We start from the raw sequence: 27,962 nt of genomic DNA, 5'->3' as shown, positions 1-27,962 counted from the left end.
TAGCCCAGACCTGTCAATCAAAGCCTTCTGTACACAGCGTGGCCGCCCCTATCGCTGCTGAGTCAATCACACATATTTTACGCTGCAATGTTAGCGGAAGAGAAGCTGACAGTGCAGGGTAAATATCGGTATGTTTACGTTTATCACAGTTGCACGAACACCCGACTGTAGAACATGTTTGAAATAAAAAAAAATACTTGAATAGCTTAATATTGAATGCTAAATGGTGATAATAATGTATATTTATAAATGGTAGGGGTCTTTGGCCTGAAAAATGTTGTAGACCCCTGACTTAAGACAAGAGATCTGCTCTGAAAACACTTTAGACAGGAATGACGTCATCAAGTGTCAAGTATATGTGGACTTGACGGTCAGTTTGAGAAGGCTTGAGTGTTTTATTCTCGAGTTGGATTTGATTTTACTGACTAAACACACCAATTAAGACATAACCACAGACGGTGTGACTTAAAGTCGCAGTGCATGGGCGGCAGTGTAACTCACACGGGGAGAACTGCAGGTCAAAATCAAATGCGTTTTAGGAAAATGTTTCACAATCAAACGGTTGATTTGCAAATCGTGTTCCGCCGCCCTCCTTGTCACAGCCACTGAACATGTGAAATGCGAAACAGTTGTTTGGGTCCGTTAGGTCTTTTCTGTTTGCCCCCTCCTCCTTTCATTCACACTCCCAGCCTGGCTTCATTTGTTTGGGTCCGGCCGACACTTAGTGGAACAGTGCCCGGACAGTTAAATGTGTGTGTGTGTGTGCTTCTGTTCTTTGTGTGTCCGTCTGTACGCATGCAAAAGAAGGGCAAAAGATCAGAGAAATGTGACAGACTTTGGCAGCCGCCATCAAAGCGCCTTATCTGGAAATGTTCCCCCCCTTAGCCAGAGCCCCCGGGAGCGAGCGGCAGTCAAGAATACAGCCGAGATAGCTCTGCGATAAGGGAATGTTAATGTTGCTCCTCAATGGCTTGTGTGTATGTTTCGTTCCAGACGATTGGAGCAGAACGCCATCAAGGTGATCCCAGCTGGGGCCTTTTCTCCTTATAAGAAGCTGCGCAGGATGTGAGTAAACGATGAGATACCGTCCACTTATACTGCACCCTGTAAACCATCCGATAAAACTTCTTCATGCTGCCCCGTTTGTAACTTCGTTGACCTCTTTGTTTCCCCTTTCTGGTGTTCTCTCCTCCCCACTGACTCCGTTGCTGTTTCTGTGCCCTTTTTTCACAGAGACTTGAGTAACAATCAGATATCAGAGCTGGCCTCAGACGCCTTCCAGGGTCTGCGCTCCCTCAACTCTCTGTGAGTATTGTGTGATATATATATGTGTGCGTTTCATACGAAACCCAACGACGCGCTGCTTTGAACCTCATGAAGAACATCCAATGACCCAGATCATTACTAGCCGCTGTTCTTCATAACTTGTTTTTGTAGATTTTTACCATCACTTCTATTTGTTATGTTAACTCCTCACTCACTAGCTTAATTTGTGAGACTTTGGGAAATGAAATAGCTACAACATCCAGACCACAGTTTATCGAGCTGTTCAAATGTCTTCAGTTGGAGGGAAAAAAACAAAAACAAATCAGAGCGTGCCTACTTGTGTCCGTCAATAAACTCGAACCGAGAAATGTGTCCGTCCACTGCGGTGGATGTTTACAGTTCTGTGTAATATCTGTTTGCCGAAGGACTCCGCAAAAGTATGATTTATCGCCCGTAGACTAGGAATGACAACTTATCAGAGCAGACCTTTCAAGTTAAGAATTTCTCAATGCGCCCAAACTGTGTGCATGTGGTTCTCATAAGCGCAACAGTTTATTTTAACATTTCCAAAACCATAAAAAGTGAGTAAAATTGTAGGAAATCGATGAAACAAAGTGTCTGCCTAACCCGTTGTATCAAGTGATTTGTTACGCACAACTCTGAAAAGTTATGCTTGACAGTTTAAGGAGCACTGAAAGCCAAACCCTCGGTGTAGCCAGACATGTAGCTGGCATGCCGACGGATGACTTTTGCACCGCGTGCGCGTAAAAGACACGCATATTATTATTTGTAACTCTTTTCACTGCAGGATATAAAAGCTCAGGTGCAGCACTAAATCAAGCATTAACTTCAATAGGTAATAAAATGATGTAAGGGACATCTCGTCAAACAGCGGCTCTCAACTTTCTTTCCCGATAATGATTAGAGGCTATTGGAACTAATACCATTACATGAATCAGCCTGTTCAGCTGTACAGCACTTAATGAGAAATAAAAGTGCACACACAATAGCTCAGATTGGGCGTTGCATTAGCTGACAAAGCTCCACATTACCCAAAAGACCCAATAAAAAAATAAAATAAAATAAAATACCCCTGGCAGTTTACTGCAAAGTCCAGCTGCTTGGCAAGATTCGATGTTAACCTATGGAATTACCAAGAACAAAGATATTGTGAGCTCTTTATGTCGCTATGTGGGGGTTAGAGATGGGTTATGTTGTAAAAAGCTCTGTTCAGAAAGTGGTTAAAACACAAACAATCATCATCATTTCATCATCAATCAATCGATAGTTTAGGGTCAGATGTAAGAAAATCTGCTTCTTGAGTGTGGAAACATTTACCCAAAATGCCAGCCCTGAACTTTATAGTGTTTCCACGAATCCTTTTCACTTGTAAAAACCTACACAAGGGCCCTTTATCTAACAGAGGACATGCATTGACGTCACTGCCTCCCTGGGCCACGCCCCCTGAGTGGCAGAAACACGGTGAAATGTAGCAGTACACACAGCGACACCGGGCAAAATGTGGACTAACAAGTGAAATTAAGAACAACTGGAGTCGACAATGATCCATATGAACTAGTATGGATTTGTGGGAAAGTGGATTAGCCTCAGATTCACTTAGTTTGAGTTAGTTTTAGCTCATTTCAGTTGTGATAAATGTAGCTAAATAAAAGATGCTAACGCTAAGAGCTGCACCGGCCGTAACTACGCCAAAACAACATGGACGAACTTAAGGTATGAATTAATCAAAAAAATACAGCATAAATTAATATTACCTGACACAAAATGTGAACCACAACACCAGGTTTCTGTACCTGTATCCCAGTTGTTTCTTCATAACGCAGCGACCCGTTTACTTCTCTTTTCTTCAGGAGTCGGAGAAATCTGTAAAAAAAAAAATATATATATATATATCTGTAACTACTTATCAAATCTGTCGGTTCGGTTCATGGATTATTTTTACACTTTAGACGGTATGAAAGCCTGTAGTTCAAGCTAATGCTGCTAACCTCCATGCTCAGCTGTCACTTCATGCTCCTCAGTGGCCGTAACCATGGAGACGTGTGCTCGCTGTGACGTCACGTGCATATCTTCCATACAGCTTTATTTCCATTGTCTTAACTTTCTTAACTTTTATTATTATATAAAAAAAAAATGGAAAATATAATTTTGCTTCACTGATGTGAAGCGACAAATCATCCCAAAACAAAAACAAATACACACTCATTATTAGCTACACTTTACAAATACAAATTATGCGGTTGCTGGTTCTTTCTGTGGCCAAAGTATCAGGTCAGAGCATCAGCTTTGCGTGTGAAGCTTTTGGGAAGGAGTCCGAGGAGACTCGATGCAGAGGGACCCGGGGACGTAGGGTTATTTCATGAAGGGAGTTATATTAAGGTCTCGTCTCTCCAAAGTCAATAATTCATAAACGGCGAATTGCTGAATAGAGGCTTCTGCCACCTCATTACACATTCACCACAGAAAGAATGGGACGCACAGATTCATGCTGACACGCCACATGCAGCATGGCTTTCGCATTAAGCTGCGCTTGTGTTTATTACGTGTCAGTGTTTGGTTATAGAAAGAATGTAAATGAGCCATCAGCCCGGGTCCGTGCAAACGTGCGCGTGGATGCGCAGGAACAGTACGTGTCGACGTGTCTGCGAGCCGCAAATGAAGCGTCCAGTCACCACAAATTGTTGCGCTGCCCAACCTCAGGTCTCTCTGGGACGGCCACTCAGCACAATGAAATAAAAGCCAATCCAAAACACATGTCTTTAGACTGCCTACATACACAACTCAACTGTGCGTGGAGCGTAAAGATGACTGATAACTCCGGTGTGAGTGCATCCAAGGTATTTGTTTGGGCGAGGCAGCGTCACAGCCGTCACAGTCTCGATCTGTTTGTGTGCAATCTGTAATCTGATGTATTTATCAAAAGTTTTTTTTATTTTTTATTTTTTTTTGTTCTCTCAGATAACGCTGCACATTCCTCAGACTGTTGCCGCTGATGTGTAGATAACACGCGTTCATAACGAGAAATACGTTGCGTTGACAGTCGGCCAGGCCTCCAGTCGGAGTTTTTATAGCTAGCGTTTTATTGGTGTGATTTAACTTGGAGGAGAAACCGAAAAAAAAAGACAAGAGGACCTTCTCATTCCTTACTCTTTTTTTTTCCTGTTTTTCTTTTCAGACTGGAAAGAGTAAGATCGGAACATTTTTACATTTTATATACTTTTAACCTCCTGAGACCCATGCATTTGTTTGGAAAGATATGATTAAGATTTTAAGGTATTTGGGATTAGCAGAACCTAAGAAGTATAAAAAATAAGCATCATCTTTGAACTTAAAGTAGCTTTTTCACTGTATATTACAATTTAAGTCCACAAATGTACCAAAATATGAACGTTAACGCAAAAGCAGAATTGGAAACGATGAAATCCCACCGTCCTCAAACGAATTCTCGTCAATTTGTTCAATTTTCACGTCAAATCAAACTAGAAAAGTTAATAAGCGTAAATAAACAAGTGTATTGACCCTTCACTGCTTGTGCATGGCAGAGAAAAGAGTCTCTTTATGAAGACAACAGCTCTAAATGAAGCAGAATAAGCTGCAACAAACCTAAAATGTAACGTCCCCATATGAGGACGCCGGGTCTCAGGAGGCTAAAATGAAGGGAAAATACTAAAAAATCAACACAGATACTAAAACCAATAAGCACGATGCTACTAAGGGGAATTCTGCATAATTAGTACATTTAGTTTTTGATGATTTATGCTTATTTTATTTTTAATACTTTAATGATTTTATCCAAGTACCAGTTTGAATGCAGAGCGATTTATCTGTTAGTCTACACTTCTTCCACCAGCAGTTTTAATCTCTCCAAATTATCTTACACTTATAATATAAATGTAGCATTTGTTCCTGGAAAGCTGTCAAACAGTAATTAAACATTAGATCATGGGTCTTTGAAGGGCAGGAGAAAAGACGCTCAAGCTTTAATTTTCACATTGTTGCTCTATAATACTGTACGTGTGGTCATGTTCATAACTTCTGAATGTGTTTCTTTGTGCTTCGCAGGGTGCTGTACGGGAACAAGATCACTGAGATTTCCAAAGGGCTGTTTGAGGGGCTGTTTTCCCTGCAGCTGTTGTGAGTAGATACACGCGCACACACATCTGCATCTCGTTGATATTCAGCTGAAAAGTGCTTATCTAAAACATTGTCATCAGAGGGAGGACGCCATGACTGAAAGCCATCACCACTGACCTGCACTCACCAGAATGATAACAGGATAAAACCTCCGTTCCTTTCTCCCTCTCACTCTCCATTTCTTTAACGCCGCTGTCGCTTTTTTTTTTCTTTCTTTCAGGTTACTGAATGCTAATAAGATAGCGTGCCTGCGGGTGGACGCTTTTCAGGACCTTCACAACCTCAATTTGCTATCACTGTATGACAACAAGCTCCAGACCATCGCCAAGGGGACCTTTTCATCTCTAAGAGCCATACAGACACTGTACGTACACACTTTACACACACACCAGACATGAAGAGGTAAAGAAGCGTCTTTATTTTGAAAAAGTTAAACGCTCAAATATGGAAAGGAGAAAAACAGCTGTTGTTTATGCGTCTCGGATCATCGGGCCCATTTGTTGCGTCTTGTTCCCACATTATCAGTGAAATTAACAACAAACAGAGTGTTCGGTTGCCAGTTTTGATAATTATAATAATGACTTCTGTCTAAATCTACCATTTTTTTTTTTCCTACTGATGTTTCAAATCACACAACAGCAGTGTAGGACAGGTACATACTGTACACCAGCTATCGCCACCTTCAAGAGCACCTCTGTAGAAAGTTACAGAGAAACTTTTATGAAAAAACGTCTCGTTCTGGCGCTTAGCGTCGTCTCCTGGGCGGATACTTCGCGCTCCCTTTTCTTTTTTGTTGATACAACAGGAGAAAATAATTACACGGGACTCACAAAGTAGCTCTGAAGTATATCTCACCCTTCATGTTTATCTGTTCAAGGAAGACAAGTCAGTTTGATGTTTGGTCAGTGGATTGTTAGACACGACCAGATGAGTTTTGAAGAATGACAAGTACAACTAGTGAAAACAAATGCATTATAATGTAAAAGTCCTGCATTAAATCCCCCTCAATGACTCTGACTCTTGTTAAAATGTTGTATGAAAGGTGATATATAACTACATGATCATTGTGAAGGAAGTAGTTTGTACTGAAATGTGCTTTTTTTGAGTGCCTGTTAATCACGTTTTATGGTGTTTGTCACCTCTACATTAAAGTATCCACAAATACAGATGTTAAACAACACGTGAACCTCAAGACAATAATGTGAAGCACATTGTTGTTTTGGTTACATGCAGCTCAACAAACCTTTAATACACTATTTAAACTGTTCATTAGAGCTGTGTTTATGTTTTTGCAATATACAAAAAAAAGTTTATAAGGATGCATAGTATACCCCGATCAGCCATAACATTATGACCACCTTCTTAATATTATGTAGGTCTCCCTTGTGCCTCCAAAACAGTCCTGACTCATCAGAGAATGGACATGGGTCTTCTGAGGGTGTCCTGTGGTGTCTGGTGCCAGGATGTTGTTAGTGGGGGGCCTTTGGGTCCTATGGGTTGAAGGGGGGGGGGACTCTGTGGATCCTCCCACAGACACTTGACCAGTTTAGGATCTAGTGAGTTTGGAGGCCAGGTCAACACCTTGTGCTGTTTTCCATGTTGTTTCTAAACCATTTTTGCGTGTGTGTCAGATTGTATCCTGCTGGGGACATTGTTGTCATTGCTATGGGGAGGGGTTCTCTGGTCTGGTCTTGGTGGGTGGTACAAGTCCAACAATTTCCCAGGACAACACTGTATTGCCACAGTTGTTAACTCAGTGGTCATAATGTTGTGGTGGATCTGTGTAATGTCGTATGTTACATCATTTTGACAGACACAAATGTTTATCTAACTGTTTTTAGCATCATTGCATCACTGCGATTAACAATATCTCCAAAATCCCCGCGTGAGGCGTCCAGATAAATGACTTCTTCCCTGTATGTTGTTCTAACAGCGAACCTGTTTGTGTTTTCTGTGCGTCCATGTCCTTGTGTGTGTGTGTGTGTGTGTGTGTGTGTGGGCGAATCAGTCACTTAGCCCAAAACCCGTTTATCTGTGACTGCCATCTGAAGTGGCTGGCGGACTACCTGCAGGACAATCCCATCGAGACGAGCGGCGCCCGCTGCACCAGCCCCCGGCGTCTCGCCAACAAACGCATCGGACAGATCAAGAGCAAGAAGTTCAGATGCTCAGGTACGAACACGCGTGCATATTACATACACATCAGATATCCACATTGATCACTCAGGTTCCCACACGATATCCAAGACAAACTGTCTCCTCCTCTGCTCTCATTCTGTGTCTTCCTGCTGGGACTTTCCCTCACTAACCTCCCTGCTTTTACTATTTTCCGGGATATCTCACATATTATTATTCTTATTTGTTTATACGCACACATACAGCCAGTGAGTCTTCATGTCTAGCAGTTTGTTCTTTCCTTGTTCTTCACTTTTACTCTCTGTGTCTCTTCCATTAGCTAGAGAACAGTATTTCATCCCAGGTATTGTACAAAGAGCATGCGTGGTGTGTGCGTGTGGCACTGTTTGTTCACTCACCGCGAGCGCCGCACAACTCACACAACACTTGTATTGAAGTGACTTGCCTGGACTGACACCGTTTGGATGCCGAAACCTCATGTTATAACAGCCCATAGTGCATCACGTCTCACCAGATAAACCGCTCTCTTCTTCGTCCTTGCGCCGGGTCTCCGATGGTAACCGTAACCTTGGCGATAGTGGCAGGATTAATAAGCTCAGAGGTCACTGTTAGCTGAGCATTGTGCGCAAAGACACCGGCACAGTGTGTGTGGAGATTACATCCAATACTTGTCCCCTTCGCTTCTTCTATTTTTTTTATTTATTTATTTTTTTTGCACGTCTTCTGATAACGAACTCGTGAGCGCGTGTCCAGGAGCATCTGTGTCGGTTTCTCTCCCCGCAAGAACATCAAAAGGTCACACAGTTACCAGGCTCAGAGGGGTGCTGGGAAATATGTAAATCAGACATGCATATGAGATCAGTAGCAGGGCTAAAGGCGGTCATTACCACAGCGGCGCGCACAGAAGAGACTCGCTGGTGTGTGTTGGAATAAGAAATGTGTGTGTTTATGTGTGTGTGTGTGTGTGTGTGCAGTCATTAACTCTGAAGCTCACCGGGGGGACAGAGGTTTCAAAGCCCAAATACCACATACGGGGGCCAGGCTGAATAATTTAACAACGTTTGCGGTTGAAAAGTTGAATAAACATGTTTTATTCTGTGATACAAGCAGCACCTCTGATCAATACATCTAAAAGCGTCTAGTTTAATTTGCATTTTGCCCACTATTTCACACTGCTATGTAAAAAAAAAAAAGAACAGGTAGCTAAGCACAAACACGTCTCTCGTCCAAGTTAAGACTCAGCTCTGCTTCTAGTAAATGAGGCCGGATGAGAGCGTCCGTTCTGCGTCATGTGTCACTGTCCACAATTCTTTTCCTCCTTTAAATGAATCACTGCCTGAGGACTGAGCACAAATTGCAGCTTTTCCTCCTTTTCTCTCCCTCGCTCTCCTGTTCAAATAAACGAGTGAAATCCCTTCTTCTTTCTCCTACTGCCTTTCTAACACACTCAGGAGTACACCACACCGGCTGTAAGTAACACACACACACACACACACACACACACACACACAAACCCGTGGTTCTCCACCAAGTCCGAGCCCCTCACCTCTTACCCCTGAGCCCGGCCTGTGACCTTTGACCCCTCTGTGACTCCTCTTGTCTGTTTACACCAAAAAAAAAGAATAGTCACGAAAGCTACACTTGAGCTGCACAATGATTCATGGATTTCTTTCATGTTTGGATACATGTCTGTGTGTGTGTCTGTGTGTGTCTGTGTGTGTGTGTGTGTGTGTGTAGTACCCAGAAGTGTGGGCTTCTCTTGCATTCAGTGCTGCTGCTGTAACTCTCCTCCCACTCCTCTGCAAACAGCTGCTCTGTTCCTGTTCTTCCCGTTGTGTCTGTGGATGTAGACGCCTGTAGACGTTCCGCTCTCCCTCCTCCTTCCTCCTCAGACACTTCACTGCTTTCGACTGATCTCCTCCTTTTACGTCTCCTCCCTCTCGTTGCTGCATCCGTCCCCTGTTTGTCCCTCAGCCCCGACTTACACATTTCCTCTCCCTCGCTCTCTCTCATTTCCTAATGGCTCTCATTATAATTTATTTCCATCCTCTTCTCTTTTCCTCCCATGTGACGCCCTCTCACTAACTCCTCGACGTCTCCTTTTTCTCCTCCTCCTCCTCCTCCTCCTCCTCCTCCTCCTCCTTCCCACCCCTGTGTTCCAGCAGAGGAGCAGTCAGTCTGCAGGTTGTTCCTTTGTGCTTGATCTAACCATGTGGCTGCCAGGTTCCTATAGTGGAACATGGTTCTGTCAAGCACCATGGAACGGCCCTGCAAAACCCTACAGCAAGGCCGAGACGCAAGAGACAGCAAACGTCCCGTCTCTCCCCCCGTCCCCCCGCTCCCCCCCATAACGCTGTGTATATGTGCGTGTCTGTGCAGCGTGATGGACGACTGCCTGGGTCGTGCGTGCGTGTCGTGGTCTCATTTCTGATGCTGTTTGGTTTCTAACACTAACAACTGCTTTGTAGTCTGACAGGACGTGGGGGGGGTGGGAGAAAGAAAAAATCTCCAGTTTGTTTCTTGTCGTGGGTTTCGAGTCTTTCCACGTACTTGTTTTGATCTTCACCGTTTGTGTGTCTGTCTCGGTGTGACTTGGCTCCTTGAAGGCTGCGACACGCGTGGAGAATTTTGAAGCGATGCAGACGAGGAGTGTCGCGTACGATCACGATCGAAACACGTCGCCAAAAAAAACACGACTCCCTCTGCAAGGCTTTTAAAAATTCCTCCGTCGTGTCGCGGCTTCAGTCGGAGCCGACGCCTGCTAATGCTGCGGGGTTGCGCGGTTCGCGCGCGGGTGCGAGAGGCAATTCAGTGACGTTGCGGCTGTGATTGTGACCAGGTACCGAGGATTACCGCAGCAAGCTCGGAGGCGACTGCTTCGCCGACTTGGCCTGCCCCGAGAAGTGTCGCTGCGAGGGCACGACGGTCGACTGCTCCAACCAGAAACTCACCAAAATACCGGATCACATTCCTCAGTACACGGCGGAACTGTGAGTCTTTGTTTGCCTAATACCTCGCACTCAAACCCCCCCACCCTCCTGCCCAGTCTGCGTCTTTAGCTTCAAATGCTCTTTCTTTGCCTCTCTTTGTCTCTGACCAACCTCTGCTTTGTCCTCAGGCGCCTGAACAACAATGAGTTCACTGTTCTGGAGGCGACGGGGATCTTCAAAAAGTTGCCTCAGCTGAGGAAGATGTGAGTAAAAGTAGCAGCTCACAGAAAAAATAAAATGAACCGTACGCGTTCGCTCCGTTCTGTACGTCTTTTTCCTCTTCCTCACCTTTCTTTCCTCCCGCTTTCCCTTCCGTCTTCGCAGAAACCTCAGTAATAACCGCATCACTGACATAGAGGAGGGCACATTCGAAGGAGCCTCCGGGGTCAACGAGCTGATCCTGACGTCCAACAGGCTGGAGAACGTGCACCATCGCATGCTGAAGGGACTGGGCGGCCTCCGCACACTGTGGGTTCACACACATCGCAAGCAATATTCAAATATATTGCAGTTTTATTTTATTTTTATTTTTGTTCCTGTAAATGACTCACTTGTGCGCATTTTCCCGAGCAGCATGCTGAGGAGTAACCGCATCAGCTGCGTGAGCAACAGCAGCTTCGTGGGGCTGAGCTCCGTGCGCCTCCTGTCGCTCTACGACAACCAGATCACCTCCATGAACCCCGGCGCCTTCGACACGCTGCACTCCCTGTCCACACTGTGAGGACGAACAAGCTCACATACTCGAATGTGAAAACACTTGAAAAACGCTTCAAAACCACCTCAGGGCGCTTTCATCTCTGTCTTTTTTTTTTTTTTTACTTTGATCTCCCAGAAACCTCCTGGCCAATCCCTTCAACTGTAACTGCCACCTGGCTTGGCTCGGCGACTGGCTGAGGAGGAAGCGCATCGTCACGGGCAACCCTCGCTGCCAGAGCCCGTACTTCCTGAAGGAGATTCCCATTCAGGACGTGGCCGTCCAGGACTTTGCTTGTGAAGATGGTGAGCAAAATAAAAAAAAAAATAAAACAAACACAAATGCAGCCTCTCCTCCTCCTCTGATCTCATCCATACGTCTCATCTCCGCCAGGTAACGATGAGAACAGCTGCTCTCCGGTGCTGAGGTGTCCGGCAGAGTGTTCCTGCCTGGACACGGTGGTGCGCTGCAGCAACAAGGGGCTCACGACGCTGCCCAAAGGCCTCCCCAAGGAGACCACCGAACTGTGAGTTCAAAGCCGTGAAGACCCTCAGTCATCCAGGTCGTGGCACGTCCAAAAAAAAAAAAACAGAGATAAAACAAAAGCAGCCGGACTTGTTTGAGTTCTTCTTTACTTCTGAATGACATCGTTGGGTTGTACTTTTGACTTTAAGACGCCGCTAGTTCATCCGTCATTTTAAAAAATGACTAAAAACTAGTCTGTTTGTGATTACTTCACGTTTTTCACATAATCCAGTTAGAGTTTCAGTGACCCCAACCCACACAAGGGCTGGCGCTCGATCGTCCCTTCACAAAGAGCTTCCACGGACGTGAATTTGGTTTGAGGCCCTTGTTTACACACGGCCTCTCCTGTTGCACCGTCCCGTTTTTTTGGGCACGAGAAAAGTTCAAACTTATTACGTCGCAATCATCGAAAGCCTCTTGGCAGCGACGGCAATTACACAGAGGCTGCTGGTGATGCACCCGTATGACGTATGCACACTGGCTCCGGAAAGTTCCAGGATCGTGTTTGGGATTAGCTGCAAAAAAAAAAAAAAATACTGAGGAATTTCCGTAGCTCCGAGACAATAATCCAACATTTAGATGGATTTAAATGTTATAGTATTCTCAAAAATAGTGATCCACTCAGGAATCTGTGACCGGCCTCTATTTTTTAAGCACTTTTCAACATTAATGTGGCTTTTCTTTTTCCGACTGTTTTTCTTCCTCTGGATTTTATTAGACTCATGCTTTACAGATACAGTTTTCTCCATCATACGAGTCGAACACGTCACTAAGAAACGCAGAAGAGTCGCTACAGTCGCCACATTTCAACCTCAAGAAGCACAGAGATATTCACGGTGCTTATAAACTTGATCAGCGTTACGTAAACTTTAACGTAATTCATAACCAGCACCAGTAAATGCGCTGGAGCTTAATCAGAAAAACAAGTGAAAATAGTAACGCGAGGGATTGTAGACACGCAGGTATATGCAGCGCAGGCTCACGAAGGATTTTATTTCAGAAACTAATTTCGACACACGATCCCGCACAATAAATCCCCAGTGATTAGAAAAACGATAGCTTTAAATTAAACATCAGAGAGACGACTCGCTGGTATTTTCTATCATTTCGGTGTTTCCTCCTGTGGGGAACATGGTTCTTCCAATATTAACAGAGACTTAATTAATAGGCCGGATTAACAGCGCATTGTATCAAAGTGAAGGAGAGAGGACCTTCGCTTGTGTATGTGTGTTAGAACAAGAGAGAGAGAGAGAGACGCCTGTGGGGATATTAGGCTCCAGTGTTTATTATGGCTGTAGCAGTAATGACTGCTCACACTGGTGGATATGACGAATTTCCCACATGGTTGAAACTTCATTTTCTCCCTTCTCATTTTCTCTGTCTCTGTTTCCCATTCCTCCTTTACATCCCCCTCTATTTTTGTTTCCATTCGGTGTCTGATCTTCTTCTCTGTCCGTCTCACAGGTATTTGGACGGGAATCACTTCACCCAGGTTCCTGTGGAGCTTTCCAATTACAAACACTTAACACTCATGTAAGTCTCACACACACACACACACACACACACACAGATATTACACACACGCACGAAGGTTTTTAATTCACGAAGCCAGAGTTTTTGTGCAGTCATTAGTTAAGGATTCTGTCTTGGCCTGTGTTTTCTCTGCACTCTGCCTGTGAAACTAACCGACTGTTATTCTGTCAGAGGTCTGCTCTGAATCACCGCCGTGACCTTGTTCGGTCCTAACACGTTGTCGTGACAGTCGACAGTGTACAGCAGACCCCGGAGGAGCGTTGTGTGGTGCACCACGGCCTCCGTTTTGCGTGTGTGGATTCGCATGTTTTACGTCTCTGTTGTTGTTTTCCTTTTCAGTGATTTGAGTAACAACCAGATCAGCACGTTGTCCAACCACAGCCTCAGTAACATGTCCGAGCTGCTTACCCTGTGAGTCTGGCTTTACATCAGTCCTTTTGCGATGCGTGGTCTGTGTGTGGGTGTGTGTGTGTGTGTGCATGTGTGTAGTTCGCAAATGCTCAGGGAGAGGATGCCCTTGACGAAATGAAAGTAGAAATCTACTTAGGGAGCTGCAGATTCTTTGCGAGCCTATGCTACATAGTCGCGCATACAATAACTATTGTTCCCTCCTGTGTGTCTGAGGACACCGTTAGCAAAAATAACGCAACTTTTCTGTTTTCTGTTTGTCATAAAACGAGTGAGGAAACCGCCTGAAGCAGTTGAGACACAAAGAAAAAGTTGATCTCACACAAATCATGTCAGAAAATATCAGTAATGCATAAAGGAGATTTTGCAAAAAGTAGTCAAGGAGTGGAAAGTGTGCAGGTTTGGGACTGTGGGAAGACATGTTAAATACATCAATACGTTGTTTTATATATCTACCATAGACTGTGAATGATAGATGCCGAATTGCTCCTCAAAAGTGAAGCCAAAGCAAGTAGAGCTCCCCCTGGTGTCTGGCTGCAGTATAGTTCATAAGCTCCACCCCCTCCATGTTAGTGGATGGGACTTGGGTCAAACTAAAACGCTAAAATAAAATGTAAAATTATTATTTTTTCACTGATGGTTTCTATCACTTTAAGTGGTTGAGTGTAATTTCTTTGGATAGGTTTTGTTTTAGTTATATTTGACGCTCTAAAAACATAATAGGATGTGATATAATGGCGACTACCAGTTGCCATGACAACCTCTCTGTGCAGCAGTCCTTAAATTTAAAAACGAGTACAGTGTATAATCCAACATTTCCCTGAATATTTATACTCCCCATATTTATATCCAGTCTATGGTGTCTACAGTGTAGTGATACATGTGCACATGTAATGTCTCATAGTCACTGTAAATAACTAAAAAACACACATAAAGATCAGGAGTCTGAGTGTGAGATGTTTGTGTTTATGCTTGTAAGACATGACTCTGTGTCTGTGTTTGTTGCTTTGCCTGTTTGACTCAGCTGGATGTAGTAGTTATAGTTGATTGTGACCTGAGATGCTTTGCTGCATTTGAAAACATCTCGGGGAAAAAAAAAAAAAATCTGCATTTGTCTCAGTGACAACGTGTTAATTCTGTGTGTAAAGAATCCTGAGCTACAATCGCCTGCGATGCATCCCGGTGAGGGCCTTCGACGGACTCAAGTCTTTACGTTTGCTGTGAGTATCTCTACGACACGTCCTTATTATGAGTGAGACGGGTGTTTGATATGAAGTTTAATGTCGTTTAATGACCCAAACGTTTAACGTTCAGACTCTTCTCCACTTTCTCAGGTCTCTCCATGGTAACGACATATCGCTGATACCAGAAGGAGCCTTCAAAGACCTGTCGTCACTTTCCCACCTGTGAGTAACAAACAAACTTGTGAATCTACCTTCTCACCCAAGTTACAAAACCACTTCATCACCAAAAGGCCTGTTTTCATCACCTGAAAGGAAAAGTACCTGTTCAGTGCACATTGGCTCTAACCATATGGGACTAACAGAACAATAAATACATCCAAAACTTTTTTTTCTCCTTCCCTCCTTTTTGTTAAATGAAAACCTGGATCCTGAATGTGCCCGGTCCCTTTTCCTGGTAATGGGAATAGCTCCAAATATTTGCAATTCAAATGGCGTTCCCCTGAGCACTGTTATGTACCATCTTATTCCTCGTGGCTAAAACTTTCTTTCTTTTCTCTCTTTGCTGAATAATGGATTTCATGGGAAATCTGCAAAATTGATCTATTGCAAAACTGGGTTTTCAGACAAAACCACCCACAAAACCCCTGCCGTGGGGTGGAGACGTGCAGAAACACAAGAATTCAGAGTGTTATGAAAGTTACTCTGACAAGTTTCGTGTAGCACGCGAGACTCTTGTCAAAAACACTGTACTGGTCTGCTACTGGATGATATCATCAAACTAAACAGACTGTAGAAAATAGTTTAATAGGTTTCACGCAAGTGAAGGATGATGAAAACATCTTAAGTCGCCAGCTGCCAGTGACAGAGGGCCTCAATCTGGGACGCCCTCTAGGATCAGCACCATGGATAGCGCTTATAACAACCAGCTGCTTCCTCTTCTTCTTCTTCTTCTTCTTCTTCTTCTTCTTCTTCTTCTGGCAGAAAACGTTTAGTGAAATAATCACGTATATGAACGCAATGTATTACCTCAACAATAATAATTCTGGGTCCGGATACAGACCTTAAACCACAATAATATACACAATAAGTGACAAGTTTCAGGGTATGAAGACAGTACTGTATGATGCCATAATACATTTGTTAGCCGGTATATACTGCATATATTATAGCTGTAGCTTATGCTTTATTTAATTCTACCAGTCAGCACATCTACTCATGAACGATTCACACTTTTATGTCTTTTGGCCCAATACTCCAGGACACTGGTTCTGACCTGATTGCACCTTTTCTCTCTTAATGCTGTATTTCTGAACATTGCTCTCATGTTTGTGTGGCTGTCAGGGCTCTCGGCGCCAACCCGCTGTACTGCGACTGCCACATGCAGTGGCTCTCAGACTGGGTGAAGAGCGGCTACAAGGAGCCAGGCATCGCCCGCTGCACAGGCCCCGGCGATATGACCGATAAACTGCTCCTCACGACGCCTTCTAAGAAGTTTACCTGCACAGGTAAACGCACACACACCTGAAGTACTCTAGCACAGGTTTAGACAGTGTTGCATCTGAAATAAGAACAGGAACAAAAACATGAACACACATACTTTACAGAAGCAACAAAACAAACTCACACACCTGATGAGGACTCATAGGGGAGACCACAAGTTGTCATATGCAAACTGTCCCTGTCCTCTGCATATCCAATAATAGACATTATACAGCTTTAATATTTAATATTTGGTATGATTTGTGTTTTTTTTTAGATTATTTAATGAGATATACATTGTTTTTAGTGGATGTATAAGTATATATGTAATTAATCTATAACCCACAAATGCCCTTGCACATGACTGTGGTTTGCAAAATGCTACTGACTCTTGACCTCAACCTTTAAAACCTTATTATTTCTCACTAACTTTGAATATGTGACTGAAACCTATTTTTGACCTAATCTAACTGACGCCCTGTAGAAGTCCCCGGGCCTTGTGGTTTTCTGGTGCCAGGTAAAGTAGCCAATCATATCCCGGTACTTCCTCCTCAGTCCCTCAGCCCCCAGACCAGACCGAAATACTCCTCCTCTTCCTTTTCAGCCCTCATGTTCTGACCAACCATCGTGCGTTTAAACCTCAGTGTTCTGTCATCAAATTATGGGGATATGTGTGCCTTCTGTACATGTACATGGTCCTGCAAAGACAATGTCATCTTTTCTCATTTATAGTCCAGCAACATGTGTGAACATTTATTATGCAACCCTGAAATGTTCCAACATATTGCTACTTTGCAATTCAAACTGAAGCCAAACATCTTCTCTAGAAACAGCTGACGTTTGAAGATACGAGGTTTATGCAGGTCCCTAATAATGTGCAGTTGTCTTAAGTGTTTGTAAACCTGTGTATTTCAACACCTCCTTTAAATGCAAAAAATTGCAGAATACTAATCCTGTCTTGTGCACATGTTTTTTGTGTGTTTGGTTTGGTGCATGACACAGGCCCAGTGGACATGAGTATCCAGGCTAAGTGTGAGCCTTGCCTGTCCAGTCCCTGTAAGAACGACGGCACATGCGCCAACGACCCGGTGCACTACTACCGCTGCACATGCCCTTATGGATTTAAGGTACACGACGTGCAAACAACAACAAACTCTCAGTCAGTTTAACATCTGCACTATCACCACTAGCAAGTAAATAAAACCCTTTCCAGTATTTCCATTCTCACATGCAACACAAATGTACAAACACGTAGATAACGCTGATATACCTTCTCTCCTTTCTTTCTTTTCTTTTTTTTCACATTGTATTTGTAAAAGGTTTGAGTGATGGGAGAAAGTGAGGATAAGAGAAAGCTGTTTCAAAGACAACTGATGCAACACCTGGCAACTGTGACAGTCTGTTGTTTCTTTGACAGCGCTCAATATGTGTGTGTGTTTGTGTGTGTTTGTTTTGCAGGGTCAAAACTGTGAGGAGCCCATTCACGCCTGCATCAGTAACCCATGCCAGAACGGTGGAACTTGCCATCTGAAGGAAGGAGAGGAGAGCAACTTTTGGTGAGACACTTGCGGCTTTTCTTCCTTCACAGACTGTTATAAATATGTATTTCATTGATTGTACGTGAAAATATCCGCGGTCAAGCTCAAGGTTTGCTTCTTAACCTGTGGAAAACTGTGTCTACATGTTCCCTTTGGATGCAGAGGACGATTTCTAAGCCTTTGTTTTCAAACTTGCTCTCTACAAATCACCATCGGATATATAGGATCCGGTACATCCGGGGTATTCTTTATTTTATAATCTGGCGTTCCCCAAGGCTCTGTCCTGGGACCCCTCCTCTTCCTTACCTACATCCACGTCCTCAGAAAACGCAATATGCGGACGACACCCAAATCTATCCCTCTTCCAAACCCTTACACCTTCACTCTGTCAACTGCCTTCACCCCTACCTCACACCCAAATCCACCGCCATCCTCATCTACTCCCTGGTCACATCCCTCCTTGACTATCGCAGCTCTCTGCTCTCCGGTCTCCCCTTCAAATCACTTCTCAAACTACAACTGGTCCAGAACGCTGCAGCCCGATTCATATCCAGACCCCCCCACCACCCGTCACACCACACCATTTTTCACAGCGACTCCACTGGCTACCGCATCACCTTTAAGGTCCTTCTTCTAACTTTCTAACCCCCTAAATGATCTTTATCATAATCTGTCTCCTTTAGAGCATCTCAACCTAATGGACACCACAGGAGTGCACCATTTCACATATTAACCGTTGGGTAGTTACCTAAATTATTAATGGTGACTATAACCCAAGATGACGTCTGAATATGTGCAAGTGGAAAAAAAAAAAAAAAAAGCAGAGCCAGAAAATATCTCAGATAATTTTCACACTCTGTCCCGTTTCATGATAATTGTTAAGTGAATAAAGATTAACCGGAAGCTTTAAGCTACAACTGCGTAGCGTGAATCGCTACGTCAGCGGAGAACCTGCAGGGTTTGTAAAACGAAGGTGAATGAAGCCGAACGCCAAACACCAGATATCAACAGACCACTGATCACTGAGACCACGCTCAAGGACGTAGCAGCTGATCTGTGCATCCTCAGCAGATAACTCCATGAGTGCACCACTAATAGGAGACGGGAATGAATTTACAGGAGCTAAATGTCTCAGGGGACCAGTTCTGCTCTCTGAGCTGGACAGACCTCCTGCGAGGAGCGTCCTCTCTTCATTAGGCTGTTTAGCGTAGACACGAGTGGAGCTAACGTCTCGCTGCTTGCCCCCGAGCTAATTTTAACCACCCACACAGACAATTAAACCAACTCGAGATCCTTCCAGATCCTCCTCCGTCTTCTCCCGTCTCTTTTTCCCAGGCCCTCTCTCCGTCTCCTCCGTTACTGTATCTTGTCTGGACTTCCATCGTCGTGTTATTTCTTTCTTCCTTCAGTGTAGAGGTTGGAATATTAATCGCGAAGAGCTGTCGCTGACTATATAATGAGATATTAATCCACGCGAGTGTGTGCCGCATAAGCGCTCTTCATTAGACTCATAATATAGCGCTCTGAATGGTGCGTGTGTGCGTGCGTGCGTGTCCGCGGTAATAAACCTGAGTGGTGGTTACAGAGTTGAGGCACGCACACGTTAACACAATAATGACTCTCTACTGGGGATGCAGAGATGGAGCTGACGCAGCTGTTTTGAGCTGCGTGTGTGTATGTGTGTGTGTGTTTACGTGAATGTCTTTGTCCCCAAAATTTGCCAATGTCTTCTATTAGAGTTGCACTAATTAGTCAATTAAACATTTAGTTTGTCAGCATAAATGTTTCCATTTAAATTTATTTTATTTTTTGGACAAATTTCCAGATATTTGTTCAGAATTGATTCCCTGGTCAAAAAAAATGTCCTCACTAGACTTGATCACGTGGCTGGACACTCAGTTATCGTAGCCGCCATAGAAACAACAAAGGAAACTACATGTGCAAGCGTCCCCCCCAACTGGTGTGAGACATGTTGTCTCTGCATCCTCGCTGTGCTTCCTTTCAGCGTGTGACCTTTCCACCTCCCCATCAATAATTTTTTGACAAGTTTGTTTCAGAAAATAATTTGAACGATCTTGTTTGTGTGAGTATGTGAAGTGAAAAGTGGGTGTGGCCTATATCATGAGACGCTGCCACAAGTCAATTCACGACTTCTTCAAGAAGACAGGTTCATATTAACATTAGCGCCACCTTCAGGTTTCACCTGTGTCAGTTGTTTTAGGAAAACATGGATCATGAAATCTTGGATCACAGTCTCACCCTCGTCTCCTTTGTCCCTTTAGTTCCTACTGCTTCCTCCCATGCTAATAATGTGTCATCCCACTGGAATATTTCAGTTTTTTATTCCAAGCCTCTTCCCCATATTTAAGCCTGGACTAGCAGCCTTCAGTTTGCTATTTCATATTAAATAGTTTTTCTAATGTTTATCTTCTTTCCTCTTCCTCTTTCACCACCATCCTCTTTCATTTTCTTTCTTTTTTAACTCTCAGGGAGATGACATCTGTCATTTTTGAATCGTTCTTACTGAACAACGCTGTAACAGTGACAGGGTTGAGGGTTTACATAGTTGTGTCAGGTGTCGGGGGAGTGGGGGGCTTTAGGGCAGATTTCCACTGGGATTGAAAAACATTGCCCCTCCTTAAGTTGAAAGTTTCCCCAAGCAGTTGCTTTCCATGTCTGTGGACAAGCTGTGTCCCTGGATGTGTTTACGTGAGCCTCAGAAATGTGAGGATCAGATGCGTTTACTTCTTGTAAATAATAGCAAAGTAAATACTCTCAGTCAGTTAAAACAAGCCATTGATGATGAGTCGTTGATAAATGATTACAGGCATGTTTCGCTATTTACTGACTAATCCGTTAAAATAATAATTTCCCAGGTGTGTGTTTTTCCTGCCTGCTTGCGTACTTATCGTGTGTTTCATGGTCTCAGGTGTGTTTGCCCGGAGGGCTTCGAGGGCGACGCGTGTGAGATCAACATTGACGACTGTGAAGACAACGACTGCGAGAACAACTCCACCTGCGTCGACGGGATCAACAACTACACATGCATGTGCTCACCGGAGTACACAGGTAACACATGTTAACAAAAGACTTACAAACCCGGAGGTGGGGGGGGGGGGTGGTTGAGAAATAGTGATATTAGAGCTGGTTTAACCACGCTTGACGCATTCCTGTTTCATTAATGTGTACCAGATAGTGTAATGGCCCCATCGGGTTTGTGTTAAATGATGAAATAACGTGTAATAATAATTATTAGAGTTGGTTTAAACCACGGTCATTGAACGCATCTCAAATTGCTCCATAATTTAAAACAGTTTTGTCAGTTTTCACATCAATCTTTAGATGATTTTTTCACCATTAGAGACAAAGTAAAGTTCACCAGATGTGCACAAACTCTTGCCTGTTTCCAGATGTTTTCCTGTTCACATTTTATGCAAACAAACCCGTCTGATCTGTAGACGTGTTTCACTTCTAAGTCACTTTCATTAAAACTGGTTTAGAAAATACCAACGTATGATATAAAAACTAATGGGAATTTTTTTACCTAAAATACCTTCTCTGCTCTAACTCTACTGTGTCGGCTCAAACCTGCCGCGCACACAATTAAAGGAAGGTCTGTTCACTGTAACAAACTGCAGACAAACCCTATTGTACCTGACTAACGCCGGTCTGCTGCTACTCGTTTGTCTGCTTTTGCACTGTGCTAATCATTTCTGACTGCTAACCTTTGTGGCCGTGTTCTCTCTCTCTGTCTTTCTATATTTCGCTGTCCTGTGTCTTCTCTCCTGTCTGGCTCTGCTTTCTGTCACCTGTCATCCTTTTTCTTTTTTTTTTTCTTTTGTTTTTTTTTTTTTTTTTCTGTGGTTGCAGCTGCTACCAATGAGGTGGAGAGAGGTTAGTCTGTTCTCTCTGTCCTTTCTCTTTCTCTCCTCATCCTTCCTTACTTCAGTTCCCAGCTTCCCTCATTTCCTGTGCTTTATCCGTGCCCCCCGCCCCCCTCCACCCCCCCTGAAATTTGATACCCGCCGCCACACATTTAACGTACTGTAAGCGGTTTGTCATGCTCCGCGGTAGCAGTGCATGTCTTTGATGAACAAAGAAGACGACTGAGTTTGTTATTCGCCCTCTTGAATGTCGCTGCCTGCTGCTTCACGCATACGTGTGATTGCTATAGGGGGTGAACACGTGGGCGTTAAAGGGAGGGCGCGTTCATATAGTTGTGAATTTCAAAAGAAACCCGTGAAAAGACGAAACTGACCATGCGTTCCTCCGTCTCGTTGTACTTTATACACATTCCTCCAGAACCATCATTTATTTTTAATAAAGGACTCATTTGTCTAATCAGACGTCACGTTGACCGTTCATAACGGCTTTGCACAGTTGCATGTGCGTCGGACTGACACTAAACCATAGTTTGTTGGAAAATTTATAGTATTTTGTGCACAGATGCTTAAGCTATAAAAGGAAAAGTTCACTGTTGGTATCGTTTGGCTTTTCTTGGGATTCTGTCGTTAATTAGAAAAACGTAACGAGTCGCATGTCATTTTAATAAATGCCAGTGTCCCACAGTGAGGAATTTAAAACATATTAAATATTAATATTAATTTTGCTCACAGTGTGTCAGTTGTTCGTAGCAACAAAATGGAATTTCCAGCGATCAGGCATAACATTATGACCACCTTCTTAATACTGTGTAGGTCTCCATTGTGCGTCTAAAACAGTTGAGACTCATCAGAGAACGGACATGGGTCTTCTGAGGGCGTTTGAGTCCTATGGGTTGAGGGGAGGGGCCTCTGTGGATCAGATACCACAGATACTTGATCAGTTTGGGATCTAGTGAATTTGGAGGCCTGGTCAACACCATCACGGAGTGTCATTGCTATGGGGTGGGTCCAAAAGTTTCCCAGCAGAACACTGTATTGTCACAAGATGGTTGATGTTGTTTACTTTTCCTGTCAGTGGTTTTAATGTTGTGGCTGATCGTAAACGTATGCAAATTGGGGAAAAGAAAAAAAAAAAAGATATAATTTCAAATGTGTTCAGCAAATACAACTGCTGCCTCTAAGTAAGTGAGGTGGCGGAGTTGCCACCGAAACAGACGTTCAAAAGCCCCCGTCCCCCTTCATTTAACGCCCGTTCTCACTCATCCCCCCCGGAGGTTGTGTAATTATTCCCCGAGAGGACTTTTGTGCCATCGTGAGCGTTGGTTTTAGTCCCCGATGTCTCATCGGTGATTCATTTGGAGTTCAGAGTTCTGGGACGTCGGTGTACACACTCGAATATCATCAGGAGTGTGACACTCCCAGTGATGAGATCATTTATCAGACCACTGTGTTGGTCCTGGCCACGAGAGAGTCATCCATCATCAGAGCACACGCCCGCACAGCCCAGACACACACACACACACATCTGTGTATGTGGTGCAGACACACACACACACACTCACACAAAGAATAAGCACTGTAAGGAAGTTAGAGCTGGAAACTGTTGATGTGTTTTATATTATAATTTTTCCTTTATCTTTAATGGTATGCAAAGTGTATTTAGAAGGTGTTGAGATGATTTGTATGTTTGTGTGTTTGTAGGGGAGCTGTGCGAAGAGAAGCTGGATTTCTGCGCCCCAGAGCTGAACCCGTGTCAGCACGACTCAAAGTGTATTTTGACCCCTCAGGGATACAAGTGAGTGGACTGGATGCACACACACACAACACACACACACACACACACACAGACACACACACGTGTGCCTAAGCAGAGATGGTGGAGTTTTTATCTCCTGCAGCATTCGAATGCTTAAGATTTTCACTCTGAAATAAATGAGTTGCTGGTTTCTCCCTGCGGAGAAAAGCCGTGTGTGTGTGTGTGTGTGTGTGTGTGTGTGTGTGTGTGTGTGTGTGTGTGTGTGTGTGTGTGTGTGTGTGTGTGTAAGAGAGAGAAACAAACAGTTTGTTTCGCCGAAGAACAGCTGCGTCTTTGCAAAGAGCAAACGAAAGTTCAGCGCTAACAAGCATTTTTTTTTGTGCGCGTCTTGCGAACTTTTTTTCAGGTGCGAGTGCACTCCGGGTTTTGTAGGGGAGCACTGTGAGCTGGACTATGACGACTGCGAAGAGAACAAGTGTCAGAACGGAGGTCAGTGCATCGACGCCGTTAACGGATACACCTGCGTCTGTCCGGAGGGATACAGGTGAGGAGCGGGAACGCACACGTTGTTCAATATCATGATGATCAGTTTATCTTTAACCAAAACGTGAACCTTATAGTATTTGTATGTTGTTAGTTTGCTGCAGAGTGTGTTTGAGTAGATTTTAATTTTAATGTGCTTCTTTACTGACCTTTCCTCCTTAAAAGTTAGTTGTGTGTGTACTTGTTTGACAGTGTGGGAGAGGAGCTCCCCCTTCTGTACATTATCAGTTGTGTACACGTTATTAAAGCTGATGTATTGATGCAAGAACCAAACCTGAGCGTACGAGAAAGTTCAAATTAGGAAAGTTGATGCTCCTGACGGTTTAATGCTCCCGCGTTTCATACTGTGTGCGACTGTGTGCGTTCGCAGCGGCTTATTCTGCGAGTTCTCTCCGCCGATGGTTCTCCCTCGCACCAGCCCCTGCGACAACCACGAGTGCCTCAACGGGGCGCAGTGCGTTGTCGTGGGAACCGACCCCCGCTGCCAGTGTCTCCACGGCTACGAGGGCGAGCGCTGCGAGACACTGGTCAGCGTCAACTTCGTGAACCGCGAGTCGTACCTCCAGCTTCCCTCCAGCCTCCTCTCACCAGAGACCAACATCAGCCTCCAGGTGCAAACTCGGTCATTTTAACTTTGTCTGTTTCACTATAATTTTAAGCGTTTTACTCTATGCACTGTTTTATTGATGCAAAACTCAAAGGCAACGACTACCAGTACACACAATTATATGTATTCATAAAATTAATTGGATTTAACTCGTGACCTTTCAGAGGAGGGCAGAACCTCTGGACTGAAATGCCCAATTTTATATGAGAAAAGTGCCTCTACCTCTATCTACATACACTCCAGTAGTGTAAAAGTCAAAGAGTCCATTTGTCTGCACAAGTATTTTTACATGTCAGCAGATGACAATGTGAAATTATCCCCTGAATGTGTAGCCACAGTTAGCGATCAGCTGGAGGAGTCAAGGTATTTCCTTCAGCAGCTGGTAGACAGGCTGTGTTTCTCATATATTAGCATACGTTTAGGTCCCAGAAGTAACACGAATCTTAATTTTTTTCATTTTAATTAATTAATTGTCTGTTGGAGGAATAAATGGGCTAAAAGCTAGATTTTACATTTGCTAGATGACCTGAGTGCGTGTGTCGACACACAGCTGTTTGTTAACAACTTAAAGGTTTTTAGTTGTTTCTGCTGCCCCCGTGTGGACAGAAAAAAACTAATTTTTATTTCCAACTTTATAGATTGCTACAGATGAGGACAGCGGCGTGTTGCTGTACAAGGGAGACAATGATCACATTGCCATGGAGCTGTACAGGGGACGTCTCAGGGTCAGCTACGACACCGGATCCTACCCGCCTTCTGCCATATACAGGTACGTGCTCATGCAAGCAGACCAACATCTCCACACTCGCCGGTGACCTCACTCACGTCGAGTCTCTCCGTCCTCTCCTCCTCTCAGTGTGGAGACGGTGAACGACGGTAGCTTCCACGCCGTGGAGTTGGTGGCGTCAGACCAGACCCTGTCTCTGTCCATCGATGGCGGGCCGCCCAAATCCATCAACTCCATCAGCAAGCAGTCCACGCTCAACATAGATTCTCCTCTTTACCTGGGAGGTGAGTACAGAGTGTGTCAGTGTCAGCGACGAAGATGAAGACAAGTACGCGATAAATGCTTCACTTTTCCGCTGCATTTGTAAGATAAGGTTTTCTGTTTGAGTAAATATCTGCTGTGGATGGACTCGCCTAAAATCCCTGGCACATTAGCGCCACGAGTAACCTTGATGGACATTTTGATCCTGGTTGGAGAAATGAAGCCCACGACAATATGTCACTGAAAGTACCTTTAATCATCTTAGATGGTTTTTACCAAAGTGCAGGGTGCGGATCCCTCGTGGGGACGGTGCTGAGAGGCTAATGCATCCTTTTATAGCTGGATTTGAATCCCTTAATGGGGCGTCTGGGCAAAAGATAAACTGCAGATTATTCAAAACACTGGCGCAGGTGTGCTGCACAGATTTCAAGAGTGTTGAAAGAGTGTTTAAAATCTTTCAATCGACCCAAACAACAACAAACACAGCAGTATTACTCTATAATAAGTAGATTTTTACTCGCTTGTTGCTCTTTCTATGTGTGTTGAGTTACCGTGCCTGCGTTAATCCTCTGATCTCTGTAATCGCTCCTCTCTTCATGCAGGTATGCCGGAGCGAGCCTCGGCCTCCGGGGGCCTCTCGGCCCTGCAGCACAGCTCGGGGGGCCGCAACGGCACCAGCTTCCACGGCTGCCTCCGCAACCTCTACATCAACGGGAAGCTCCAGGACCTGGGGGCCGGCCTGACCCCGGGGGCCTCGGGCTCGGGGACCCCGCAGGGCACCAGCCGGCAGTGGCTCGGCCAGGGGGTGGAGCCGGGCTGCCAGCCGTGCCAGAGAGGCGCCTGCGTCCAGGGGGACTGCCACCCGACCGGCCACCGGGGCTTCACCTGCACCTGCCACGCGGGCTGGACCGGAACCCTGTGCGACCAGCAAGTCAGCAACCCCTGCGACGGCAACAAGTGAGCGTCCGTTGAGAAGACGGGGGGAGTTGTTATTAGGATTAGTTGTGTTTTTGTCCGTTTATTCATCTCCTGTCCTGTCCCCTTTGCTCTCCGCCCCTTAAAGGTGCATCCACGGCACTTGCCTCCCGATCAACTCCTACTCGTACTCCTGCCGCTGCCAGCCGGGCTTCGCCGGCGTTCTCTGTGACGAGCAGGACCAGGACGCGGACAACCCCTGCAGCCTGGCTCGCTGCAAACACGGCAAATGCCGGGTGTCGGGTCTGGGCAAGGCGTACTGCGAGTGCAACAGTGGATACACGGGAGAGGCGTGTGACAGAGGTGTGAAGAACGTGGATTCTCTGACACGTGCATGACGGATGTGTTTTCTGTAGAAAATAATCCCGTAGAGGCGTCAGAATATTGGAGCATGTTTAACACAAACTTCTTCTTTGAGTCTCTTAACAGCGTGTGTCTAACATCGTTTAATGTCTCTTGACGCTTCTAACCCGCTACTCTTTCAACTCAGCATCTCCTGAGCTTCCTCTTAACCCCGCGAGGGGCGTTACTCAGGTGAGACTGACTGATCTCTTGCCACCGTTTTAACCTGTGTTCGTCTCAAATCACACACTTTAAAAATCTTCTATTTCTCTTCTAAGTCTCTGCAATGATTATTGCCATAGGGTTTTAAATTTTTATTTTTTATCTTTAACTAGAGCTGATCTTAAACAAGACAGTTTGGTTCAATTTCAGCGCTGATAGTGGATTTACGAACATTTTTACTGAAATAACAATTTAATTCATTTCTGGGTCTGTTGTTTCTATCTGTTTTATTACTTCTATATTTGAGTCTCAATTGGCAAATATTCTTTTCTAGCATCAATACAGTGACATTTCAGGACATCTCCAGTAACCTCCTGAGACCCTGCGTCCTCATATGTGGACATTCTCGTTTAGACCTGTTGTCCTCATAACTAATTGTCCTCATAACTTGTTTGCAACTCTGTCTTTGCACACCGATGTTCGGTATTAAAATAATCAGTTTTATGTTTGGTTACATACTGGTGACTTTATTGCAATGTACAGTGAAATAATCCCCGTGTCCACATATGAGGACATATTTTTTTTATACTTTTTTAAATCCTACTAATCCCAAATAATTGGGAGAATTTAAAAATGCATGACAAACAAAAGCTCAGGTCTCAGGAGGTTTCGCCGGTAGAAAAGGGCTTTTTTTTTTCTTCTTCTCGTCATCTTCTTCGTGTCCAACGTAAAACTTACTTCTTGTGCAAGATAATCAGGTTTTAATGCAAATGATTCTGCCGTCACAAAATGTTGTA

The 27,962-nt window shown here is 44.4% G+C and overlaps 1 protein-coding gene across 15 annotated transcripts in view; it reads left to right on the top strand.

Annotated features, from left to right (window-relative positions):
• slit2 (slit homolog 2 (Drosophila)) overlaps positions 1 to 27,962 on the top strand; it is an 84,692-nt gene that overhangs the window by 54,744 nt on the left and 1,986 nt on the right. For 3 of the 15 annotated variants that reach the window (XM_047578479.1, XM_047578480.1, XM_047578478.1), the window contains 30 exons: positions 994 to 1,065; positions 1,234 to 1,305; positions 5,350 to 5,421; positions 5,642 to 5,785; positions 7,430 to 7,593; positions 7,877 to 7,900; positions 9,009 to 9,026; positions 10,397 to 10,547; positions 10,676 to 10,750; positions 10,872 to 11,015; positions 11,121 to 11,264; positions 11,380 to 11,546; positions 11,635 to 11,767; positions 13,231 to 13,299; positions 13,639 to 13,710; positions 14,856 to 14,927; positions 15,042 to 15,113; positions 16,233 to 16,396; positions 16,855 to 16,887; positions 17,373 to 17,497; positions 17,829 to 17,926; positions 20,838 to 20,977; positions 21,779 to 21,802; positions 23,494 to 23,587; positions 23,955 to 24,092; positions 24,462 to 24,702; positions 25,337 to 25,467; positions 25,555 to 25,709; positions 26,289 to 26,643; positions 26,750 to 26,964. In XM_047578479.1, coding sequence (XP_047434435.1) covers positions 994 to 1,065; positions 1,234 to 1,305; positions 5,350 to 5,421; positions 5,642 to 5,785; positions 7,430 to 7,593; positions 7,877 to 7,900; positions 9,009 to 9,026; positions 10,397 to 10,547; positions 10,676 to 10,750; positions 10,872 to 11,015; positions 11,121 to 11,264; positions 11,380 to 11,546; positions 11,635 to 11,767; positions 13,231 to 13,299; positions 13,639 to 13,710; positions 14,856 to 14,927; positions 15,042 to 15,113; positions 16,233 to 16,396; positions 16,855 to 16,887; positions 17,373 to 17,497; positions 17,829 to 17,926; positions 20,838 to 20,977; positions 21,779 to 21,802; positions 23,494 to 23,587; positions 23,955 to 24,092; positions 24,462 to 24,702; positions 25,337 to 25,467; positions 25,555 to 25,709; positions 26,289 to 26,643; positions 26,750 to 26,964 — 3,578 coding nt within the window. Of the gene's footprint in view, positions 1 to 993; positions 1,066 to 1,233; positions 1,306 to 5,349; positions 5,422 to 5,641; positions 5,786 to 7,429; positions 7,594 to 7,876; positions 7,901 to 9,008; positions 9,027 to 10,396; positions 10,548 to 10,675; positions 10,751 to 10,871; positions 11,016 to 11,120; positions 11,265 to 11,379; positions 11,547 to 11,634; positions 11,768 to 13,230; positions 13,300 to 13,638; positions 13,711 to 14,855; positions 14,928 to 15,041; positions 15,114 to 16,232; positions 16,397 to 16,854; positions 16,888 to 17,372; positions 17,498 to 17,828; positions 17,927 to 20,837; positions 20,978 to 21,778; positions 21,803 to 23,493; positions 23,588 to 23,954; positions 24,093 to 24,461; positions 24,703 to 25,336; positions 25,468 to 25,554; positions 25,710 to 26,288; positions 26,644 to 26,749; positions 26,965 to 27,151; positions 27,196 to 27,962 lie in introns of all 15 variants that reach the window. The other 12 variants (XM_047578490.1, XM_047578489.1, XM_047578491.1 and 9 more) reach the window with 10 other exon arrangements.

This window comes from Mugil cephalus, chromosome 2 (genome assembly GCF_022458985.1).
Source record: "Mugil cephalus isolate CIBA_MC_2020 chromosome 2, CIBA_Mcephalus_1.1, whole genome shotgun sequence".
NCBI classification, from domain to species: domain Eukaryota; kingdom Metazoa; phylum Chordata; class Actinopteri; order Mugiliformes; family Mugilidae; genus Mugil; species Mugil cephalus.
Note: the sequence above shows the minus strand (reverse complement) of the source record. Positions and strands in the feature narration are given on the sequence as shown.